Raw genomic sequence first — 22,419 nt, forward strand, 5'->3', positions numbered from 1 at the left:
ATGAATAGGATCCACACATAGTTTTTTTATTAACATGTGTGTTTGTCTGTCTGAGTAAAAAAAAAAAATGAGATAGAGAAAAAAAAACATAGCTGGAGAGACAGAGATAAATAGATAGTGACTACCTCCATTAGTCATGGAAGACATTCTTATTACCAAACCTCAGGATCATTAACATATTCTACCAGCAACACCAGAGAGCTTACATGCTCAGTCTGTGCACAGCTACATGAATTCTACCTCTCAGAAACTTGAGGAGTGGGATTCATAAATAAGATTCATATTATTCGAGATCATTCGAGTGTGTGTGTGTGTGTGTGTGTGTGTGTGTGTGTGTGTGTGTGTGTGTCTTCATGTGTTACAAAAACAGATTTAACAAAGACTGATGAGCAGCACCTAATGTGTTGAGTGTTAGCATACTCACATACTCATAAGCGCATTGAATGAGAAAGCCCACAGCAGGCACACACACACACACACACACACACACACACACACACACACACACACACACACACACCTGCAGTCTATGGTGATTGATATATCAGAGCAGCGTATGTGTCGTTCTAATTACATGCTGCATCCATCCTGCTCTCCTCTCATTAAATAATGACGTTTAATCTATGGCCCAGAGCCTCGTCTACAATACTGCTGTGATAAGGGCAAATTAAACAATGTGCACCTCTCAGGTCCGCTGATAACAAAGGTGAATTTGATCGAAGTGATGTGCATGCGCATGTGTCTTAGCTTTCACGCTATGCATGCACATGAATGCGCATCAAATCAAGTATCTTTAAAACCAACGAAGCTGAGAGTCGATCGATTTTAACCTTGAGCTCAAGGTTGATTAGAGAGGGGAAGTCAATGAGAAGAAAAAAACTAGACTAAATAAAATTGAAGAATGCCTGCCTGCAAAACTGAGGGGCTCCCAATACATTAATATTAAAGTTAAAGGGTACATATGAATAACATTTTGATCACTGACTGAAGCTGATAAAGATCTGATAAAGATCAAGTGATCAAAATGTTGCTCATGTGCGTCCTATAGAAGAGTTTGTCATTGTCGTAGACATTTGGTATGCATTCTCTCTCCAGCATCTGAAGAGAATTGAATGCTCACATCATTTTCCTTTTTTCTAGTTAGCAACTATGTTCTAGGTTTTTAATTATGATGGGTTCTTACTAATAAACCATTGGTTTCTGTTGGACATTATTCAGAAATTGGATTAAAAAAATAAAACAAAGTCAGATGTTAAAACTACTGGTATAAAGACACACATTAAAACATACATTATACATTTGAAAGCTTTAATGCAATGTTAATGTACAGTAACAATACTAAGAGTCTACAGCCATGCTAGTGGCTCTGGGAGGATGCACTGCTAAATGCTAGCATGTTAGCATTTTCACATTTGCTAATTTGAAATAAACACTAAGTAAAGCTGTTTTTCAGGTATTTAGTCAAACACCTATGACTAAGTATTGGAAAAAATTTTGTTTTGACCTGATGATGGAGCTAGATTTAAACTCAGGGGGTGACCAAAGTATTACAAATCATCAAAATGGGGACATGAATGTGTGTACAAAATTGCATTGCAATCCATCCAATACATTTCACTCAAAACCACAAATGTCAACCTCATGCTGGCACTGGAGGTACAGTCAAGGGATCACCAAAGTATGTATTATCCTCTGGGGACATGAATGTCTGTACAAAATTCCATGGCAATAATATTTGAGTCTGGACCAACAGACCGACATTGCCATCCCTAGAGCCATGCTGCTAGCATGGCTAAAAATATGAAAATCAAACGGTGACAAATTTCAGATCAACAGCAACAACGTTTGGTTTCATTTGCATACTAGTATGCAATTTCTCTGTGTTCGAGGACATGGTGTATAGGGTGCGTGCGTGCTATCCTTTCTCTGCCCTATGCAGTAACCATCATATTGACAGGCTTAATTAAATGGAAAACAACTTCGTTTACAAGCGTCCCTATAAGAGAGTAGAGAGAACATTATATGCATGAGCAGGTGTACAGGTTTGCAGGTGTACGTTAGTGTGAGTAAATGTCTGCCAAATGACAACCAAGAACATTTGTCAGATATAAAAATGTGCATAGATGAATAGATAACCAGATGCTGTGGACTGATATGCATCTTTCTGGTCTGTTCATATTCCGTGTTACAGCTTTAAAAGCTGTGACTGCCTTCCACAACATATGGTGCAAAATAAACAACAACATCGTTAACAAACAGGTATGCATTAATGTAAACAGAACCCGAACAGATAGATTACGCATGGTTAGACGCTGAGAGAAAGAGGTCAGTTGTGTTATTGAATGAGATCTGAGTGCTGCCGGGTGTTGACAAGATGAGTGTGGTCGTCAAGCTGAATAAATGCACACTCACACACACACACACACACACACACACACACACACACACACACACACACACACACACACACACACACACACGCCTGCAAACAGGCCACACACTGTGCACCCATCAGACACATGCTCGCTCACGCACACACTGGCACTGGCAGACACACACATCTTAGCACCCAAGGAGTGATTTTGCAATGCGAATGAGCTTCCTTAGGAGCCTCTGTCACAGCTTGGAGATGCCACATTGCAGAGGGCAGTTTGAATACGAGGATTCTCTGTGTTGCATCAGCACCTCGCTGACATGCCGGGAGGGGAGGCTGTGTTTGCTGTCATGGCTGAACACAGCTTGAATTCATACATCACACATTGATATGACAGAGAAATTGACAGATTGAAGCAAGCTACTTGGGTTCCTGGAATAGTAGGTGGAATACTAAAGGAGATTGAAAGTATGGGAAGGGTATCAGTGGGATTCAGTGTATGCGTGCATATCTACTCTAAGTAATACTGCAAGTGGAGTGCAGTCAGACATTTCCTAAAGTTAGATAGAGACTGGAGAACCACAGCGAGGATAACGTTTTTTCTGGCACTCAAAATGCCACGATGTGTAAGTGTGTGTGTGTGTGTGTGTGTGTGCAAAATTGATGAAATCATTTGATAAGGTTGTTTCAATAGCACTGTGTACCACAACATCTCTTTGATCGTGAGCACAACAAGCATTTCTCCAGGGCATATCCAGTTCAAAAAGCTGATGTTAGAAATGCTGGCTTCTTCTGTCAACATGTCTTTTCAGTAGACTGATCATATAACAGACAGGTTCATGTCCAACATGTCCTTGTCATATGTCAAGCGTCTGCTGATGGGGGCTCAGAGGAGCATATGCTATACATATGCAGTGAATGTGACTCTGTCAAACCGGTGTCCCTGACTCAACTGGAACGGCACAAGATGCAACAGCTGATCTGCGTGTTTGTAACCTTCCTGTGAATGAGCAAACTGACACGCCGACTTTCTCTGTCTTGCCCTCTTCTTTTACATCCAAGCGTGATTATTATTCACTGCTCAGAAATGCTGAAAATAACCCAACCAAAGGTTATTACGTGGCAAAGGTGACTATGTGACGAACACACTGACCATATGGCTGTCACTGAAAGAGCTGCAATAACATTGGCAAGCATACAAACTAGACACAGCTGGTCATTTCCTAAAAACCTGACTCAAGCTGTCACAAACTGTAGAAGTGCAAGAATGACTAGGAAATGACAGTTTGGGGAAATATAGAATCACTAAATTATGTATAGTATTTTATTAATATTGTGCAGAGTTACACTAGGAAGTTAGAAGAGTAAGGAACAAAAGTAGACTTTGGATAAAATAAGTGTGCACGATGCAAAATATCCAATAATGGTGGATGTTAAAAATAATGTTGCTTTCATCCTAGATTCTTGTTTTTTTCAATTACTTGATTCACTGTAAAAATATGAATAATCGCAGTTGAATCAACACTACAGACCAGGACAGGTAACGGATGATATAATAAAGTAACTGTACACTTAATTTAAAGCTCAAAACAGTGGTTTTAGTGTTATGTTACTCTTTAACTTGGCTTGTCTAGTTGATGATTGGCTCAGGACACCCAGACAGTACTGGAGTCAACGCTGAGTTCGCCATTCCCCTTGTTTCTCTTTGAATTCATATGCAGTACTTCGACATTCAGCATGTCTATAATCTTATTCAGATTTGGGTATGGACGGTAGGAACATATTCCTACCAATGTCAAGGCGCTGCTGAATTGTCCCTACCAATATTCTTTTTAACTTCACACAGTGTTAACAGTAAGATCTATGCAGAGTTGCCAAGTCTGTGTGTTTTCTGCAAAAAGTGGGTTATTATGATCAAGTGTGAAAGATCAGGATATGGAAGACACCTGACCTGATGATCTGGCAACCTGTTGCGCTACACATTGTCAGCTGGCTGCGGCACTGGCAGAAGTAGCCTGATCAGTGATGAATGAAAGGCAGGTTTAAGCAGTTGGTATTATGGATTAACCAATTTTAAACATTGCAGAATTGAAAACGTCTTCGCTGGATATAACATCGGTCAACTGATGTTACGATGTTGTTGATACTAAGGTGTTGGCTGATTTGTGTTCTCTGGTCAGACGTATCATTTTATCAAACAACTTTATTACTAGGCAAAAATGCCCCCCAAAAAGTAATTTCATCAGGTCGTATTTCATGAAGAACCAAAGTGTAGGTAACAGCTTAGCTGTTCTCTAATCAATCAAAATGTTTATCATCTTTGACATTAGTAATATGCAGGATTAATATTTAGGGAACTAACATCAACCCCACCCCTCCCATTTTTTCTTGAGTGGATCAGGAGTCCATATTTTTGTATGGGCCATTATATTACGGATATTATACATAAGGTAAACTATATTAAATTATAGTAGAGGGTAAAATAGCCACAGCAGGACTGATTAGTTTGTTTGTGAATGTCATTCCTCATTTTATCATATAAATCCTGGTAGCAGCAGTCTGACCACAGAGACACTCAGACAGGTGAGCCGTAGGCTCTCAGGTGAGCTCTGATGTCATAGTGACATGTCTGGCTTTAAGTTCACAAGATGACTGAAAAATAAATACAAGTGGAGGTTTTTGAGAGGGTTTAAATATAGGTCCATGTTAGAACATTGTTGTTGCTCTGTCATAAAGCACCATTTTATTAACAGCAACAAACCTTTGAGTTGTAGCTCAAATCAGCAGATGGAAAGAGGAAAAGAGTTACGGATTCTCAGGTGAGACTTGAAGATGTTTTTACAGCAGATAGTTGGTTTAGAGAGAGCAGCACATTACTACAGGTTTATTGTGAAAATCTATCATATCTAATTTATTTTATTACTAATTGTAGTCTCACATATATACTGATATATATGAACATAACATGTAAGATATCTGTTTAAACATTTGATATGATACAAGTCCTGTTTTAGGCAAGTTATATAGAGTAAGCACGAGAGTCGAGCTATTTCTGCGTTTGTATCTGTGCGCACACATGCACATCAGGAAGAGAAAAGCCGTTATGTAGCAGGTGCACACATAAACAAATGAGCATATTGGCCATCTGACAAAAAATGTCCCCACCAAAATTAAAGCCAAACCTACGCCCTTGATCTAATCACTGGGGCTGCTGTTTGATGTGATGGGTGATAAAAGCAGGGACATTGTGGGATGCAGAAGACACCAGAACACGAGAGAGCAATTAAGCTAGTATTGAAAAATCTGCCAATGAACCAATGAAACTTTAAAGGAAAAATGCCTTACATAATCATCTTGAGTCAATAAAACTTCCTTTCTCTCCAATTGAAAGGGGTGGTATACAACTGTTAACTTTTATCCTTTTGACAGAGGAAATGTTCAAATCTTGAATATCTACTCCTTTTCTGCTCATGAAGTTTACTACTTTCTTAGAGAGTCTGAATCACAGTGGGTACAGTGGGAGGCTCATCTTCCTCTGGTCAATTACTGCAGTATTAGTGGAGTCAGATAAACACATTGCTACAGTAGAAAGCAAAGCTGCAAACCAATAATGGTGCCAAGCCCTCAATGCAGGTCCATCAATTTAAAAAGTGCTGGTTTTGTTGTACATAACACAAGTCAGAGCCTGTCGGATTGCTTAGTGCGGATAATGTAAACAAGCTACATCACAGCCAGTAAAGAGAATCAAAAAAACAAGCAGACTAAGAGAATAGAACAGTCAGAATCAAACAGTGTGAACAGAAGCTAACTAATCTGACTAAGAAAGCGAGAGAGTGGATGCCAGAAAACTTAAGTTGGCATATGATTTGGCATTAGACGAGAGATCATTACCGGACCATGTGGACAGTTTGGAGGCTTCCTCAGCCCTCTGAGTGCTTCGCTTCCAATTAGTTTGACCTTCCCCCTCCTCTGTCAACATCTATTGGTATCTTTTCACTGCAAAATAGTTATGGTTAACAGTTAGGAAATATTAACATACACATAAAAACTGCTCTAAATGTAACAGCCCCTATGGCCAGCAGTCAAATGGGAAAAGGGGAAGGCACATTGGCACTCACACCTAAAAGTTCTTAACAGCTCCACTGCATTGCTTTTCTCTCTCTCTGTTGTTTTGTGGTGGGCAAGGAGTGTATGCTTAACTGCCAACATTTTTTATATGGGATGTTGATGATTTCGTTGATGCTTGACCATCCCAGCCAAAACAATGAACTAAAGCTGGCTTGAAGCAGCTAAAAGCAAAAAGCAGATCTACAACTGACCCTTTCACATTCAATCCACTGCAATTTTTACAGCAATGTAAAAAGGCAGAGGACATACAATGTTACTAAAACACTGAATTGGTGCAATATCCACCGTCTCATAATAATCTTAATAAGCTACATTTAACTTGACAGTACATGCACTACTACTTATTACTTATATTATTACATTGTATTATTATACTGTACATACTTATCATCAACCGGTAAATCCACTTTGTACTTTACACTTATTTTTATTTTATACGTACACCCACTTGGTACTTAATTTATTTTCTGACCTGTATTATAGTGTATTATATATATTTTTTTGCCTAGTACTTCTATTCCTGTGTGCACTGACGTGATAGTGAGCAGCTGTATCAAAAAAGAGTTTCCCCTCGGGGATCAATAAAGTATTTCTGATTCCGATTCTGAATTGTAAACATGTCATAGTCCAAAAAATGAAAGGCATATGTTTGAATTCTTTTGCATTAAATTATGAGGTGGGGCAACTCAGACAGAATAAATGGGTTTGGCTTTTGAGATTTTTCTTGGTACTGTAAGTTAGTTTACTTTACAAAGAGATTTACTTTGGTTTACTTAACAAAAGCTTTAAAAAAAAGCCACACTCACTTAACTCGCTGTGCCTTTAGTAGACACCAGCCATAGTAGACTAACCTACACACTCAGTGTTAACACTACTATGAAACAAGATGATTTTTAAGGTTTTTGTTTGGGTAGATAATGTTGGAATTAGAAATATTTGTGCTGTAGATGTGAGCAAATGTGCTAGCTAACATCCACTTTTTCTAACACATCAGGCTAATTTAAGTTAATAATAAGTTTTTACAGTTGAGCTCATTCTTTAGCCCAACCGTGTTTGTGAGTACAAAACATGGCCTCTATATATAAACAAGGCTCGACATTATAACAGAGTAGACCTCTCACACAACAGGCATTTTGACGTTTCAAAGGCAGGTGTAACTAATAATATTACATTACATTTACATTAAGGAACAATCAAAGCCGTGGTATACTCAAGGGGAAGACTTCAAGGAGTGCCACAAGGTTGCAGGTGCATGATGTAACATATAGGTACACAGCAAATTACAGTTTTTTTTAGCGAGAGAGAGAAAGAGCATATTAGGTGAGTAGTACATCTAAATATACTCGGAAGATGTAGGTCTTGAGCGACAGACGTGGATTCTGCTGACCCAATCGAGTTCGGTAACTCATTCTACCACCGAGGGACCGAGTTTGGATTGACATTTCCTGCCTCGCAGTAATGGTAGAAGTCGCTGTCATTTATTTGCAGATCGTAGTGAACAAGGAGGCTTCTAAACCTGAATAAAGGAGTTCAGGTGGGTGGGTGCTGTGTTAAGGGTCACTCTATTAGTGACTTGAACTCAATGCGAGCAGCAACATGGAGCCAGTGGAGAGTGATGAAATGTGGAGTGATTACTAATTGCGTTTAGGTGTTCTTGAGTAATGGAACTGATATTCTGCATGCTGGCTAACTGACACGCCTAAATGAAATGAAGCCATCACAAATGTTAATAGGTGCACCTGTGCTTTTCCTGTTATGACAAGTCAAGGTGTGGGTGATGGATGTAATGAATTGTTAACTCTTTCTATTCACCGTGCATTTTACCACCATGGAACATTAACACTAGCACATCCACATGTCCATCTGCTCTACACATTTTTTTAGAAAAACTAGTCATGTTTTACCTGCTTCAAGAAAGGCGCAGGATAGAGCAGGGCACATGGCAGTATCCCAAAAACAAGCTGAAAGAGACAGTTAGCATCTACACACCAGCAATCAACCTCAGCGAGCTTAGTCATTGTAGAAAACCCAACAGAGGTAACATGCACACTAGTTGAAGAGAATAAATCTGACATTACAGCTTAGACTGAATGACTAGGACAGAGGATGATTCTCTCCAACCTGATGTAGCTGGAAGTGAAACACTATTCATCACACAAACACTCTGACCATATGGCTGTCACTGCATGGGGTGGAAAAAAACACTGGCAATGACACAAACTGGCTACAAGTGCGGCACAATTCACTGTGAGACGAATGTGGTCAAATTAGATTAATTCAGTTATGAAAAATGTCCCATAGCGTACACTTTTACTCATGTCACTGTAACAAAAAATATTCACAAGGCTATGCTTGCAATGTCAAATTGCAAGGAAAGAAAAGGTTAAATTGATGAGGGATGGTGTTGATGCACCTCCACACAGCAGACAGACCCAGCAACCATCCCCACCACATTACCACTACCCCTTGGACTTTATTTTCCACTCTGATCCATTCTCTCTATCAGTATATATATCCAAACCTCCTACATGACAGCAATCACTAATTATTATTCCTCCATTTTCTGATGATTAATAAAAAAGTTACAATCACTAATTTGGAAAAGAAATAGTTTACTCTGCAAAGTATAGGCAATGATATTGTATTTAGCAGCTGACTTTGTTGTGGGAAAGATTTGACCAAATAATAGTGAATGAATAAATGTATTGGGGTTTCTATTGTTGTATCATGCATACAGCTATGCCCAGCCCACATGGACTTACAAGACAACACACATTCACATAAGCCAGATTCAGAATGCTGAGTAAACACAAACTTAAAGGACGACACCAGCCCAGTAAATCCTTTGTGCTTACAACTTACATTATTGACAACCATTTCCCAATTAATGCAAATGGTGCTTGCATTTTTAAATGCATTTTTCCTACCTTCCAGTGGCCCATTGGTTTTATATTCAAGTTTGCTATCAACTATCAGCTACACAACAGCACATAAACACACCGTTCCTCTGTGTCGAACTCAGGTGTGATCATTGGATCAGGTCTGGAAGACCTGCATACTAGTTTGTAAACAAAAAGAAGTTAGCAAAGTTGTAAATCTGCAAAGTAGTGACGCTTTCTCAAGAAACTGTCAGACAGAATTGGTTTTATCGAGCCATTTCGTGGAAAATTTAAACATCATAGTAGACTCATCGTCCACTTCTCCCAAATCACACAGCTCACACAATATTTTTTCCTCCTGACTATTTTTCAATCCACTCTAGAGATGTGACATATGATTTGAATCCATACTTTTGTTTAATATGTATTAATATGTATTTTGACAAGATATATTCAAAACATTTTTTATTAAAGTTGATCAAACAGTAGAGACCAACCCAACACCAGTCTGTATATGTGCTCATGTACACATTTACACTCACACCCTATTAGTACAGGATAACAACTACCACTAGTTTTACCTGCAAGATCCACAGATAGGCCCAGGGCGGAGCAGTTCAGAAGAAGACAGCATCCCGGAGAAGCAGACAGAGAGAAAAGAGACAGTTAGTACCTAAACACAAAGTCTAAATCACTCCAACAAAATTAATACAACTTAAAAATATTTCATTATGTTAAGGGCATAAATCTGAGAATAGGAAATATGGATGATGGGGACAGAGAAGCTGGTTCTATTTCAGTCCAGCCAATCCAGCTGCTGAAAGCTCTTTGTCTCTTCAGTTTCAGACTAATTAGCTGATTCCTCCTGTAGGAACGGAGGCTGACAGGGTCTGGTACGTGCCAGGGTGAGATAGTGTGTGTGCCAGCTCAGTCTGGCATAGCAGCATGGGAGAGGCTATGCGATCAGGCCTGTCATGAGGTGAAGAGTGTTTGGGCATATTAGCAGATTGTGTGAACATCTTCATACTTGATGACCAGGGAAATACAGAACTTTTTAATGTGTACAATATTGCATTCATTTAATGCAAATCTGAGGAATGGATGAAGGTAGGAAACAAGGTCAGCAGGATGAACTGAATCATAGCCAATTTTGTCAATGAGTTGTTCATTGTCAACAGCTGCTTGTGTGTATCTGTGTGTGTGTGTGTGTGTGTGTGTGTGTGTGTGTGTGGAGGATAAGTAATGAAAGTCAAGCTCCACACTGGAATGCCTCCATCTCTTGTGAGGGGTGAAAAACAACTGAAAAAATTCACAAAGCACTTCTTTCAGAGTGAAGGTGAATACAAACTCTGGAGACGGAATGACTTTGTGTTGAAGTGGAAAAGAGAGAATGTGGGAGGAGGACCCACTGGTGACTTTGCATTCATGGAGTTTGAGAAAAAACAAAGGGGGCGATGTTTTGAAACTTGTCATGAATACTGTGAGAGGCAAAGACAGTGCAGGGGAGAATACAGAGCACAACTATAAACACCCACTGGCAGTTCAGCATGCATAGCAAACATCTCTCCTTTAAAACCTGTCAAGAGTAGAGGAACTACTCTCGCCTGAAAGCCTTTAATTCCTCCTCTTTACTTAACGTCATGGCAGGTGGTAGTCTGTGGCAGTCTGTGTGAAGTGTGTGATGTCAGTGCATGAATGTGTTTGTGCATCTTTTTGTTTGTTGTAAATGTGGGACTATTTAGGCCTGTAGGGGGTCTTTCTCAACTGCGTGTTTGAGCTGGAATTTATATATTACTTAGAGGCTCAGATTGAAAATCTGTCATCAACTGATGACTAAAGAATTGTTTTTGCAAACTTAACGCATGAAGACCAAAGACTCTGAAATGCAGAGGCAGATAATGCTTTAGTGAAGCGAGTCCAAATCCCAGCATGCAAACAAACAGTGCGAAATGGTTTTTTGTGTCCTCCAGAAGTCAGGTCAGAAGTCATACACAAATACACACACTGTCCCCATGAACTATTTAAAGCTCTCTAATCAGTCGAAGCCAAAGACAGCAGGACAGTGACAATGACATGTGGAGGAGACGTGAAGCTTTGTCCTGGTTTAAAGGACAGAAGATGGAGGTCAGTCTGTGTGTGGTTGCCTGGCTGTGGAGTCTGGTGGAGAAGAGACAGAGAGGTCCAACCACTGACAGGACACAAGAGAGCAGCTCTGGCCCTCTGGCTCTGACAGAAGACAGGCTGGGAGGGAGGACAGCTGTCCAGCTTTGGATCAGCTACAAGAGAACATGGAAAGATATGAGAGGACAGGGCCAAGGACTGGACACTGAGGGGACACACATCCTCCCTCTGGCTGCCCAAGAGAACAAACACTGACTTCACAGTGCCACAAAGTTCACATCATGTGAGGACGTAGTCTTCATTTAAACTGAGGACTGCAGGGTACTGGTCTCCATAAGATACATTTACACAGAACTGCTGTTATATTTAAAGGATTTAAGTCTAAACTTCAAACACCTCAGTGTGATCACACACAACACAGAGTGTCTAGGCTCTCCTGATAGAAAAAGTCAATCTAATTTCTCTTATCAGGTGATTTAATGTTCATTTTCTCCATTATGAACGGTCATCAGCTCACCATCTGCTGGGCTACAGTGTTGATCAGCTCAGCAGACGTGTTGTGATCTAATAGCATCAGACAGGTGTGAGACACACAAGATACATGATGGAGGCACATAGAACACACTCTGCTCCCAGCTGCTCCGAGTCAATGTTTTGAATAAAATTTACATCAATCAAAGCTACATAAAAAACAGAACCTCAGCATGTTGGACGGAAATGATGAAAGCAAAATGTAAGGGTTACTTGGACAAGACAAAGTTCACCACAAACAGAATGTAATTCAGAATTCAGTGAGAGAGTAGTTTGTATTATACACCTCACTGTTCCTCTTGTAGATTTCCTTTGAAGCTGCATTATATGATCTTCAGAAAGAATGAACAGAGCAAAAACTTGTCCTCTCAAACCAGATAAAAAGAGATTGCCTGTGTGGCCTCTGACTACCAGAGTTGAATGTGTGAGCCTGACTCAGAGGTTTAAATACAGTGGCTTTGTAGTTTGTTTCTACAATGTATTTATGAGATTTCAACAAAGTGAAGCTTTCAAAAATGCTTTGCTGTTGTGTAACCACAGTCACATTCCATGGTATGCATATTTTTATGCAGTGCTGCTTATTATCTTACTGAGGATCAGTAAACAAGAAAGAAGAACACACTGTTTAAGGTAAAGTGGCTTGATTCACACTGTTAAGTTAATGGGATAAATAAACAGCTTTGGCCTTTAACAACTGAATCACAGATACTCAACCCACCACCACGGACACAGGCAGCTTAATATATCTCATAAGGTATCATACAGCATTTATCCCACTGTTAATATTCAGGATGAAACAACAATTAGTTTTTTTCATTGTTGATTAATCTGTTAAATATGTTCTTGATTAAATGTCAATATTAAAAAACAAAACAAAACTAAAAACAATTACTTATTTCCCAGAGCCCAGACAGACAACAATTACAATATAATACTTGTACCATGAGTTACAAAATTAATCGATTACCTGCATTCTCCAGAAGTGATTCTTATATTTAGATCAGACACATGAATGCAACACAATGTCCAGCCTATAAATCAGCTAAGCCACAGCATGTGCGCAACACTATCAGAGGCTGTCTGTCAGTGTCAGGTCAGTGTCAGCTCAACGTATGAATGGTAGAATGTACCAAAGTTTAGTTGATTTGACTAATAAAATGTGATTAATTTACAGTATGGCCCCACCACACACAGACTGTAGAGTTGTCATGCTGATGGACAAATTGCCAGGGTTGATCCAACTCCCAGGACCTTAAATGAACAGTGATCCTGCAGTCAGCACTAGGACCAGCACACTACGTGTTACTGGAAAACCTGACCTGCTCAGCCAACATCCTAATGATCCTTTTAGGGGGACTGCAGAGCTTCACACCTACAGTTTGCCTGTCCCATCATGTAGAGGGCAAAACACCCTGGCCGGTCACTATTCTATGACAGGTAAGACATAGTCAAAGAAACACATATGCATGTGGGTATTACGGACCAGGGTGGGAATTTGGAACTATACTGACAGTGTTATTAATACTAGCGGTGCATTTGGAAAGACTGATATGCAAACTCCTATTAGACGTGGAAAATAATAAGCTGTTTGAGGAAATTATGACTGACTTCCATCTTGATAAAAAATATCTCATTTAATTTCAGGTTCTAATGATGTGGTGATTTGCCACATTTGACTGGTTTGCTATTTAATATTATTCAGTGATGTGTATATTAACTGACAAGCTGCTGTCAATAATCAACCAACTGTGCTGTCTAGATGGGTATTAAGATTCACTGCTGATTGTGGATGCTCATCATCATTTGTCAAATAAATAACTTGCATTGAAATCAAAAAAGAAACTCAGTATCAGTATTAATAAACTTATGACACATGACACTGAAACTTTGGAAACAGGATGTTTGTGCTTTCAGCCCACAATCTTAATTTACTGCTGTCAGAAATTTGAAATGCTCCCATTTTGTCAAAACATATTAAATGTCATTTGAAAGTCAGGTCATAATTATATCTGATTGTTCATATGCATATCAAGATCTGAGGAGCATAGAAGAATATTAGAAAATTACCTGTCATCCAATTGACAGTATTAAAAATAGACTTTTAAATATGACAATGCTTCGGGATGATATAATGAAGTCAATTTGTAAGACAGTACCAGTCCATGTTGCATGGATGTGAAGTCTGTCAAAACACATGGTGACTCATGGCGACGCAAAAGCATTAATTTACCAAATGCAAATGGCAGCTGTATTCTAGAGTTCAGAGTTTGATTTCGTGATTCTTCTTCAGCTTCTTCATGCTTTTCTCTCGCATGAAAATTACACTAAAAGCATCGACTGTGGTACATTTTAATGCAAGGTCACAGGTGTAGGAAGCAGGCTCAGAGATAAGTGTCTTTTAAAGGCAGTGTGGTTGCGCTTTACAGATTCAATATCAGCACTTTCCCCCATTTTCATCATCTCACTGATAAGCCAAGTGTCAGGCATAACACATTAATGGTTACATAGTTGTGAAAGCAACAATCCCAATAAGTGACTTTTCTCTGCTTGGTTCCACTCAGCTGCCTGTCACTGACTCTTCATAAGAAAGTGAGAGGTTAGAGATCTATTTACTGAAGCTGGAGCTTTTAACAGTCCACATTATGACAAACAGCGATAACTGTACAGATGAGTGTCAACAATTTGAGAAAGCAGTGAGTCTGATTCTTCAAACCTCTACGGGCTAAACAAGTCAACAGGTTGTGAGATGAAGCTCTGCTCCACTTGAATCTGTGTCTTTCAAAAAGTTCCATTTGGAGGTGAGAAGTGAATGTGAGAGGACTTATTATAGACTGATGGGAACTCAAAGGTACTTCTACCAGCAGCCAGCAGACAAACACTCATCAGAAGGCCTCTTCACCTCGCTCTGACAAAAGATGCAGTCCAGCTCAGCCTCAATGGTGACAGTGAGCAATTCTGAGGAAGAAATTAGCTTGTGTGATGGAAGTGGACCCAATGGCATTACAAAATCACTCACATACTTAATGAAAATAATGGTGAAATCGTCGACACAATTTGGGAATTTTTGGGAGTTTTTAGTTACCAAAACTACAGTTTAAAATCCATCACCTAGCTAGACACAAACATAAGGCCATCTGTAAAATAGGCTTGGTACTGCACATAATGGTTAAAAGGTGATGAGACTGTTCTACTGCTAGGACCTTAGATAATTCACAAACTTTTACAAGGCAACACACATACAGTACACCCATGTTAAATGATGCTTTCACAATTTGCAGTCTGTGTTTTGCAGCGACTCCTGATTGCACTTTACTGCATTTTTTCAACTTGCATAGTAATGTGTGTCATCTCACAGTTCCATAAAATGGTATTTTCACACAATTTCACAAGTTATATCGTCCTAATGAAAAGACAAATAGACTTTAGGCTTTACATTTTTGGAATTTTTGGGCAAAATCTGAATAGTTCAAACCTGCTGCAACATGAAAACTAGTAACTAGGAAATGTGGGATTTTAACTTATGTGTTAAAACCAAGCATCTTAGTCATATTCTAACTGTATAAAAAAAAAAGTCAGGACTAACCAAACAGGTTTGGGTTGTCAGTATCTTGCATGGGGCAAACACACAGCACCAGCATCAGTATTTGAGAGCAAACCATTGACACAGGAGACCACTTCTGTTTTGAGAAAAAAAATGTAGCTCCTTTGCTTAGCTTCAGGCTCCTGGTCGTACACCATTGTTCCCTTGACTCTGGATTACTTTGTTTTGGCTACAAGGTAAAGCTGAAAACTTCATGCAAGTTCAGGTGCTGAGGCATGTTGTCTCATCATATACCCATAATTGGTTGTAGGAAACATGCACCAATATGGAAAAGTAAAATATTATGATAATATGATGATTAACATTTGAATTGCTTCAACTGACTCATAACCTAATTCTCCCAGATGAGACTTGTTGATATTGAAGAGTGTGTACTGTTTTGAATTCTCATTGGTTGTTTGTCATGGCCCATTGGCCCCTCCGATTGTATTCTTTCCACTGAATATGGAGAAAGAGTAGCAAACCCACTGAGATGAATGGCGCTGAAGATAGTCTCTGTCCTGGTGGAGGTCATTGGCAGCACTTACCTATAACAGAGAAAAGAGAAAAGAATACAAGAAATATTAGACCAAGATCATGCCTCTGATTTGGAGTTACTGTAAATGCTGTAATTTATCTGTAGTTCAGGCAGACAATTCACATGGAATAGATTATTATGTAAATGTAGAATATGTATAGCATTAATGTTTGGCATCTAGGCTCTGACCTCCAAAATTGAATTATATTAAGAGTCCGACACTAGCCACTTTGAGAAATATACTATTTAAGGGCCAGCAGGACCAACTCCCACATGGCCAATTCCCTAAGAGCCACATCAAGTGGGATATAGTATCTAGTGAGCACCTGCTATGTGTGGGCCAAGGCACCACTCGCCATGTGGCTGTTCCCCTGCTTTAGTGCCTCAGAACCTGAGGGTAACATGCTATCTAGTGAAATGAGATGGATGAATCTAAACCCAGCAATCCACCTGATATGCAGCAAAAAATTAACATCACAAGTGAATAACATGGAGCAGACAATGTCATCTTATTAATCACTATTTTAGCATGATAGCAGGCGCACTATTTGAAATGTAAATACATATACTGTATCACCAGTGAACCACTAGTATTTACAGTAAGCATCATAATGCATGTGCCAGAACAAACCAGAAATGAGCTCAGCCGCCACAAGAACTGACTTCGTGATTAAGAGCAATTAAGCTCGGAAGGTAGCTTAGAGCAGCATGAGAGCAGAAACTAAACTTAGAGAAATGTGCATGACCAGACCGGCCCGAGAACAGCAACAGCAGCCGGTAGGGCGCACGCTTACTGAACTTGAGAAGCTTGCTGCATGAATGTGTACACAGATCTTTCTTGATAATAATAAAGAGGGAGAAAAATATTTGACAACATTCATGATTCATTAGCGACAGAGCCGACCAAAACTGAATATTTAACCGACTCACAGTCACGGGTACCATTTTTTTTTGTTTGTTAACTGCAGCTGAAACGAACGTAAGCCAGTCAGAGATTCGGAAAACACTCGGTAACACCGCCGCCATCAACAGCAGAGGGGAACGCAAAGCAAACACGGCCCTCCAACCCCCGAGAAGGGACATAATCAGGCTGATATGGCAGTGAGTTTTAAAATACTATGATCAGGTTAATATGGCAGCGAGTTACTTTTAAAATGCATACAGCAGTGGCGGCAGCAGACCAGCAAGCAGCAGCATAGCTTTCAAGCAGGCTGTGTGGCAGCAGGCATGCAGCAAAATAATGAACAGAGCAATGACAGCTTAAATAAACCGCCATAATTAAAAGGGTGTGTTGGATATGTGTTGTAGAGAGAGGAGGATGCCATGTGAGTATAGCAGCAGACTCAAGTTGGGCTGCTTGAACTGGCTGGCAGGCTTCTCTTCATTTCTTCTAAACCATGGTAACATCTTCCGTGTGTTCCCATATGCTACACTTCAACATTCAAAAACAAAATGGAAAAAAAAAAAAAAACTGCATTGGACAGTGAAACATTCCCCACTCTATTCAGTTTAAACCTTTCATGTCAACCAATGAGTGGACTGCACATCCCTAACAATAGTTCTCTTCAGTCAGTGATATTACTGCAGCTGAAGTCTTTTAAGAACCTGTTCCCTTATCACATTGTAGTCTAAAGCCACGTCTTTGCGTTTATGAGTCAGCTTGACTATCCTCCTATAGACACCTAAAGGAAGTGACAATGGTTTGCAAAAGCCTGAAAATCCTTTGGGATGGAGAAAATCTAATCTCATCATGGCTGCTGATCTATATCTAAGACCCTTGTAAAGTAATAAGGAAAAGATAAGGATATAATTTAGCTCCACCAAAGTTCATATAATGACACTGGCAGAGTGAGGAAACTGGTGAATCTCAATAATCTGAACTGAGCCCAATAAATGAGTAATTTTATATAATTTTTTAGCCCAGTGCACAGGGAAAATGGCAGACAAAGCATTAATTTCACAGTTCATACTCCATATATTCTTTTATCATTTTCAGGCAACGGTTCATCGGACGCAGACAGAGCTGTTAGACTGGTAGAGATACTTTGATCTGCTCATCAGATACTTCAGAGCCATTTATTCAGTCTTCTGTCTATTCAGTTAATCACAGCAGTGTAGTCAATAAATAAGGAATGGTGATAAATGTCATTTCAAAGAGACAGAAGATGTGAAAAAAAGGTGAAAATGTCATCTTATTATAATGTTTAATAAATGATTTATTGTGGAGCTGATCAGTGGCACCAATTACAAGCCAAGAGTAGAGTACAGAAGGAACCTTTGTCTTTGGAAATGCAGTCATAGAGTGTATATCTCCTAAGAAATAACGATTTCAGTTTTGTACTTTAAATAAGAACATCCATTCTGCTGTAAGAGCTGTTCAATGGCGAGGATGATTGAGGACCTACAAGAGTTGATGACATTCACCCAGAACCTGCACTTTCAACAGTCCCCACCCAGCCAGCCAGCTTCAGAGTGGAGTGCCAATGTTCGGTCAGTGCAGCACATAAAAGCCCGGCTTCCAATTTGCATTTAGAGAGCGTTGCGACTGGATTCCTTTGGAGGATGGAAGGAGAGAAAAAGCCACAAAGTCATTTTACCTCCTGAACTCTGTCACTGAGTGTCCCTCACGGACGTATGTCGACCCAGAGGGTTTCACTGGGATGACAGACTGTCGGCCCTGGACAACTGAATTCATGTCAAGCCTGTCAACAGCCCTGACAAAGAGAAATCAGTTTTCACCCCCACACACACTCCAAGATAATTACACATCATTAACGAGGTAGAGGGCTTTAAATGTGTCGAAATGAAATGAGGCCGCCAGCCAAAGGGTCATTGCAGATAAGCACGCAGCAGTAAGTCGTACTTGGTAAAGCAGGAGGACTTTTGAAGAGAAAGATGTATGCTTCTTTTTAATTTGGCATGATTCCAACCTTTAACTGACAATTACAAAAAGTACATAAGCCTCACAAAGTAAGTAGATTCAGCTGAAGCATGAAATTGCAAGACAAGGTTAAAGTAGATAATAAAGGCCTTCTGATGAACTTAAAACTTTAAAGTAAGCTGACATTGTGTGGGTGTGGTTTGCAATGGTGATTAGCAGCAGCATGGCTCTACAGATAGCAATGTCGGTCTGACGGTCGGTCGGTTGGTTCAGTCGGAAATAACAACAACAACAAGTTTTTGATGGGTTACTGTGAAATTTGGTATTTGGTTTAGTGATCCCCTGACTTTTCAGCTGGCCTCAATATCCTGTCAGAATTCTTATTGTTCAATAGTTTGGTTTATAACCAGAAACTTACAAAACAAATGGCATTCCCATCAGCCACCCTGTTTAGTGCTAATTTGCAAATAGCATGAAACACGCTAAACTAAGATGATAGGCTAAACATTACACCTGCAGCATGTTAGCATGTTGGTGTGTCATCGTAAATATGTTAACATGCTGACATTAGCATTTAGTACAGCCTAACAGGGCCGCTAGTGTGGCTGTAGACTCTTAGTCTTGTTGATCAGAGTTTTCACTGATTTAATACATTGTAGTATTACTGTATCTGTAAATCATGCAGTCAGTTGCCTATAAATTATGTACACCTAGCTAAAACTAATGCCGTATAACAAAACAACCATACAATCAATCCATCAACATTAAAACTTTTTCTGAAGAGGTGTTGATTCAGCTTTGGTCATTCTGGTTATGCCTATTTTGTGCTGTATGGTTCTGTTGAATTGCATTGTGTTATACTGAAAGGTTTGTTATATTTTGTCCATCCCATTTGTATCAATGGTGGTAGACCATCTGTCATGGCCCTAACATGTTTAAGATGAACAATAACATAAAATTTGGATTTGGACAACTTGACATGTAATGGGAAATTATTTTTCAGTAGCACACCAAAATACAAAAAGAACTTTGACTAAACTATTAACTCAAGTTACCTTATAAAAGCTTCATTGGCCCTAGTATTATACCATGCTGAGTATGAACAGGCTGTGAACCCAAATAACCACAGACATCCCCACTACTGATGAGATGCAAGTTTGCATCAAACCTACCTTCCTATAGAAGCCATCCTTTCCTTACATTTTACATATGAATTACTGTTCCTCTGCACCTACAGCCTGCCAAATCAACCTGAATCTTTCATTGTTTCTTTCTGAGGTCTTTCTCGGGAGTTCATCCTCCTCTCTAGTAGTAAAGTGTAAGTTGAGTTAGTTAAGTTCCACATCATTAATCCCTGTGGGGATCGACTGCTTTTGACCCAACCCAACTATTTAGGAGAACTGGAAAACCATGTAGTGCTCTACTGCTAAAACCTTGATCAAGGGCAATAGCAGGAGCATTTCTAATACCTAACTACGTGTCTTGATTAATCAGGGTACATACAGTTACTCTCTTTGTTTTATTTTGTTGCATAGTGTACTGCCGCATACTACTTTTGTGATTCATTGTTGGTTAGACAGGTTTAATATAACGACATACACCTAGAAAAAATGTGGCTGACTTGACTGACAGCTTCAAATTGAAACAGATTTCTGCATAGGAGCATGTATATATTTGGAAATAGTTTACGAGGTGTTTTTGAAATCTTCTTGTATCTACAGTTTTCTTGACAGGTCAATGTTGTGTGCACTGTATGCTGCCTGACATCTTAGTGTGTTGCACATTAGTACTACCCAGTTATATACATACTCAAATGTGGCAAAGAGCTGCTAATCTACGAGCATAATGAGCAAACACATTCTCCTTTACATATGTGCATGTTTCAGGGTAAGTTTTGTCTCTGTGGGGTTTTATTGTATTAGCTGCTTATGTTTGGCTTGCTTTAACTGGCATTTGTGCAGCTGTGTTTGGTTATTCAAAAATGCGTTGACTTGAAAATACATGGCGTCCATGGAAATAGATCAGGAAACAATGAAAGCGGGAGCAAGTATGGCTCCATCAAAATAACAAATATGTGACTTTTTTGGATAATCACTTGTTATCTCAAAAGCATTCAAAAGAATATCAATGAATCAATGCGAGTGTGAGTTAAAATTGTGTCTGTCATGTTTAATTCAAATGTATTTGTACATTGAGGTAAATATCTAAATGTAAAAATCTAATGTTATGATTATAAGGCACTCTATATAACAGAGCTGTTCCTGTGTGACCTGCAGGTACAGGTACTACTTCATAACATAGGGAAATATCAGCCTTATTGCTCCTTTTTATTATTTAAATAAAAGTGATCATCTGAGTGTAATTCTAAAGTGTTAATATAGTCACTGTTCAAAGTTTAGATGCCTTCATCTAAAACTGAAGTTTGAAGATGCAGCTCACAAAATTAAGCTGTATTCAACTAAAGATTCAGATCCTTGACACTCTGTTATGCAGTGTTTTTAATATTAACATTGTTTCAAATGAGTGCATGTAATTTGAGAAGGTGGCTAGTATTACCAATTCCATAATCAGTCAGTCTGAAGCTCTCTGCAGCTTTGTTATTGCTTATTGTGACTATAACTTCCTCTCAAATATTTCCACTATCACCACTGTCTAAACAGTGAGTTATCATCCTACCAACCAACACAACATATCCTTGTTCATTTAATATGATATCATTCACAGCTTGGTAGTTTGTACCATGGAGAAACAATTGTTTTCTTAATAACGGCTCTTTATGGATGAATGACATTCAAGAATTGGTTCAAGGATTGTCTCTTCTCATAGAGTCATTTGGTATATAATTCTATATTCTATTAATATACAATAAGCACATGTGAACATAAAAAAGGGCACACATTAACTGAAGTGCATGGCATGCATAATGCACATCATACATTAAGTGGCACAACAAATCATGTGAAACATAACATCCTCTTTTGATTTACTGCAGTTTAAATAAATGACAATGAGAGTAAGTATCATTACCTCCTTGAATCCAGAAAAGGACGGAGAGAAAGAGAGAGAGCGAGAGGGAGCGAGAGAGAGAGGCAGAGATAGACAGAGAGATAGACAGAGAGAGACAGAGAGAGAGAGCGAGAGAGAGAGAGAGCGAGAGAGAGAGAGAGAGAGAGAGAGAGAGAGAGAGAGAGAGGACAAAGAGAATTGATATTCAAGTGTGGCCTCTTTAGTGAACCAATGTAGAAAATGTTGGCAGACTGAAAAAAGATGTCGGTCTTCCAAGGTGAAAGCCAAATGGAAGATGACAACTAAAGCAGAAGAGAAATGGGTAACAAGGCTTTTATGTGGCCAGACTGCAGAGAAAGACAATAACCTGATGCATGGTTC

At 39.3% G+C, this 22,419-nt stretch overlaps 1 protein-coding gene across 2 annotated transcripts in view; it reads right to left on the reverse strand.

Moving 5' to 3' along the window:
* The window catches only part of LOC122878537 (limbic system associated membrane protein), a 455,066-nt gene that overhangs the window by 268,114 nt on the left and 164,533 nt on the right, over window positions 1–22,419 (reverse strand). Inside the window, exon 1 of one of the 2 annotated variants that reach the window (XM_044201387.1) lies at window positions 16,103–16,161. The exons of the other annotated variant lie outside the window; for it this stretch is intronic. Coding sequence (XP_044057322.1) covers window positions 16,103–16,148 — 46 coding nt within the window. The 5' untranslated portion in view covers window positions 16,149–16,161. Of the gene's footprint in view, window positions 1–16,102; window positions 16,162–22,419 lie in introns of those variants that run through there. 2 annotated transcript variants of the gene reach the window in all.

This window comes from Siniperca chuatsi, linkage group LG7, assembly GCF_020085105.1.
Source record: "Siniperca chuatsi isolate FFG_IHB_CAS linkage group LG7, ASM2008510v1, whole genome shotgun sequence".
In the NCBI taxonomy this organism is placed as follows: Eukaryota; Metazoa; Chordata; class Actinopteri; order Centrarchiformes; family Sinipercidae; genus Siniperca; species Siniperca chuatsi.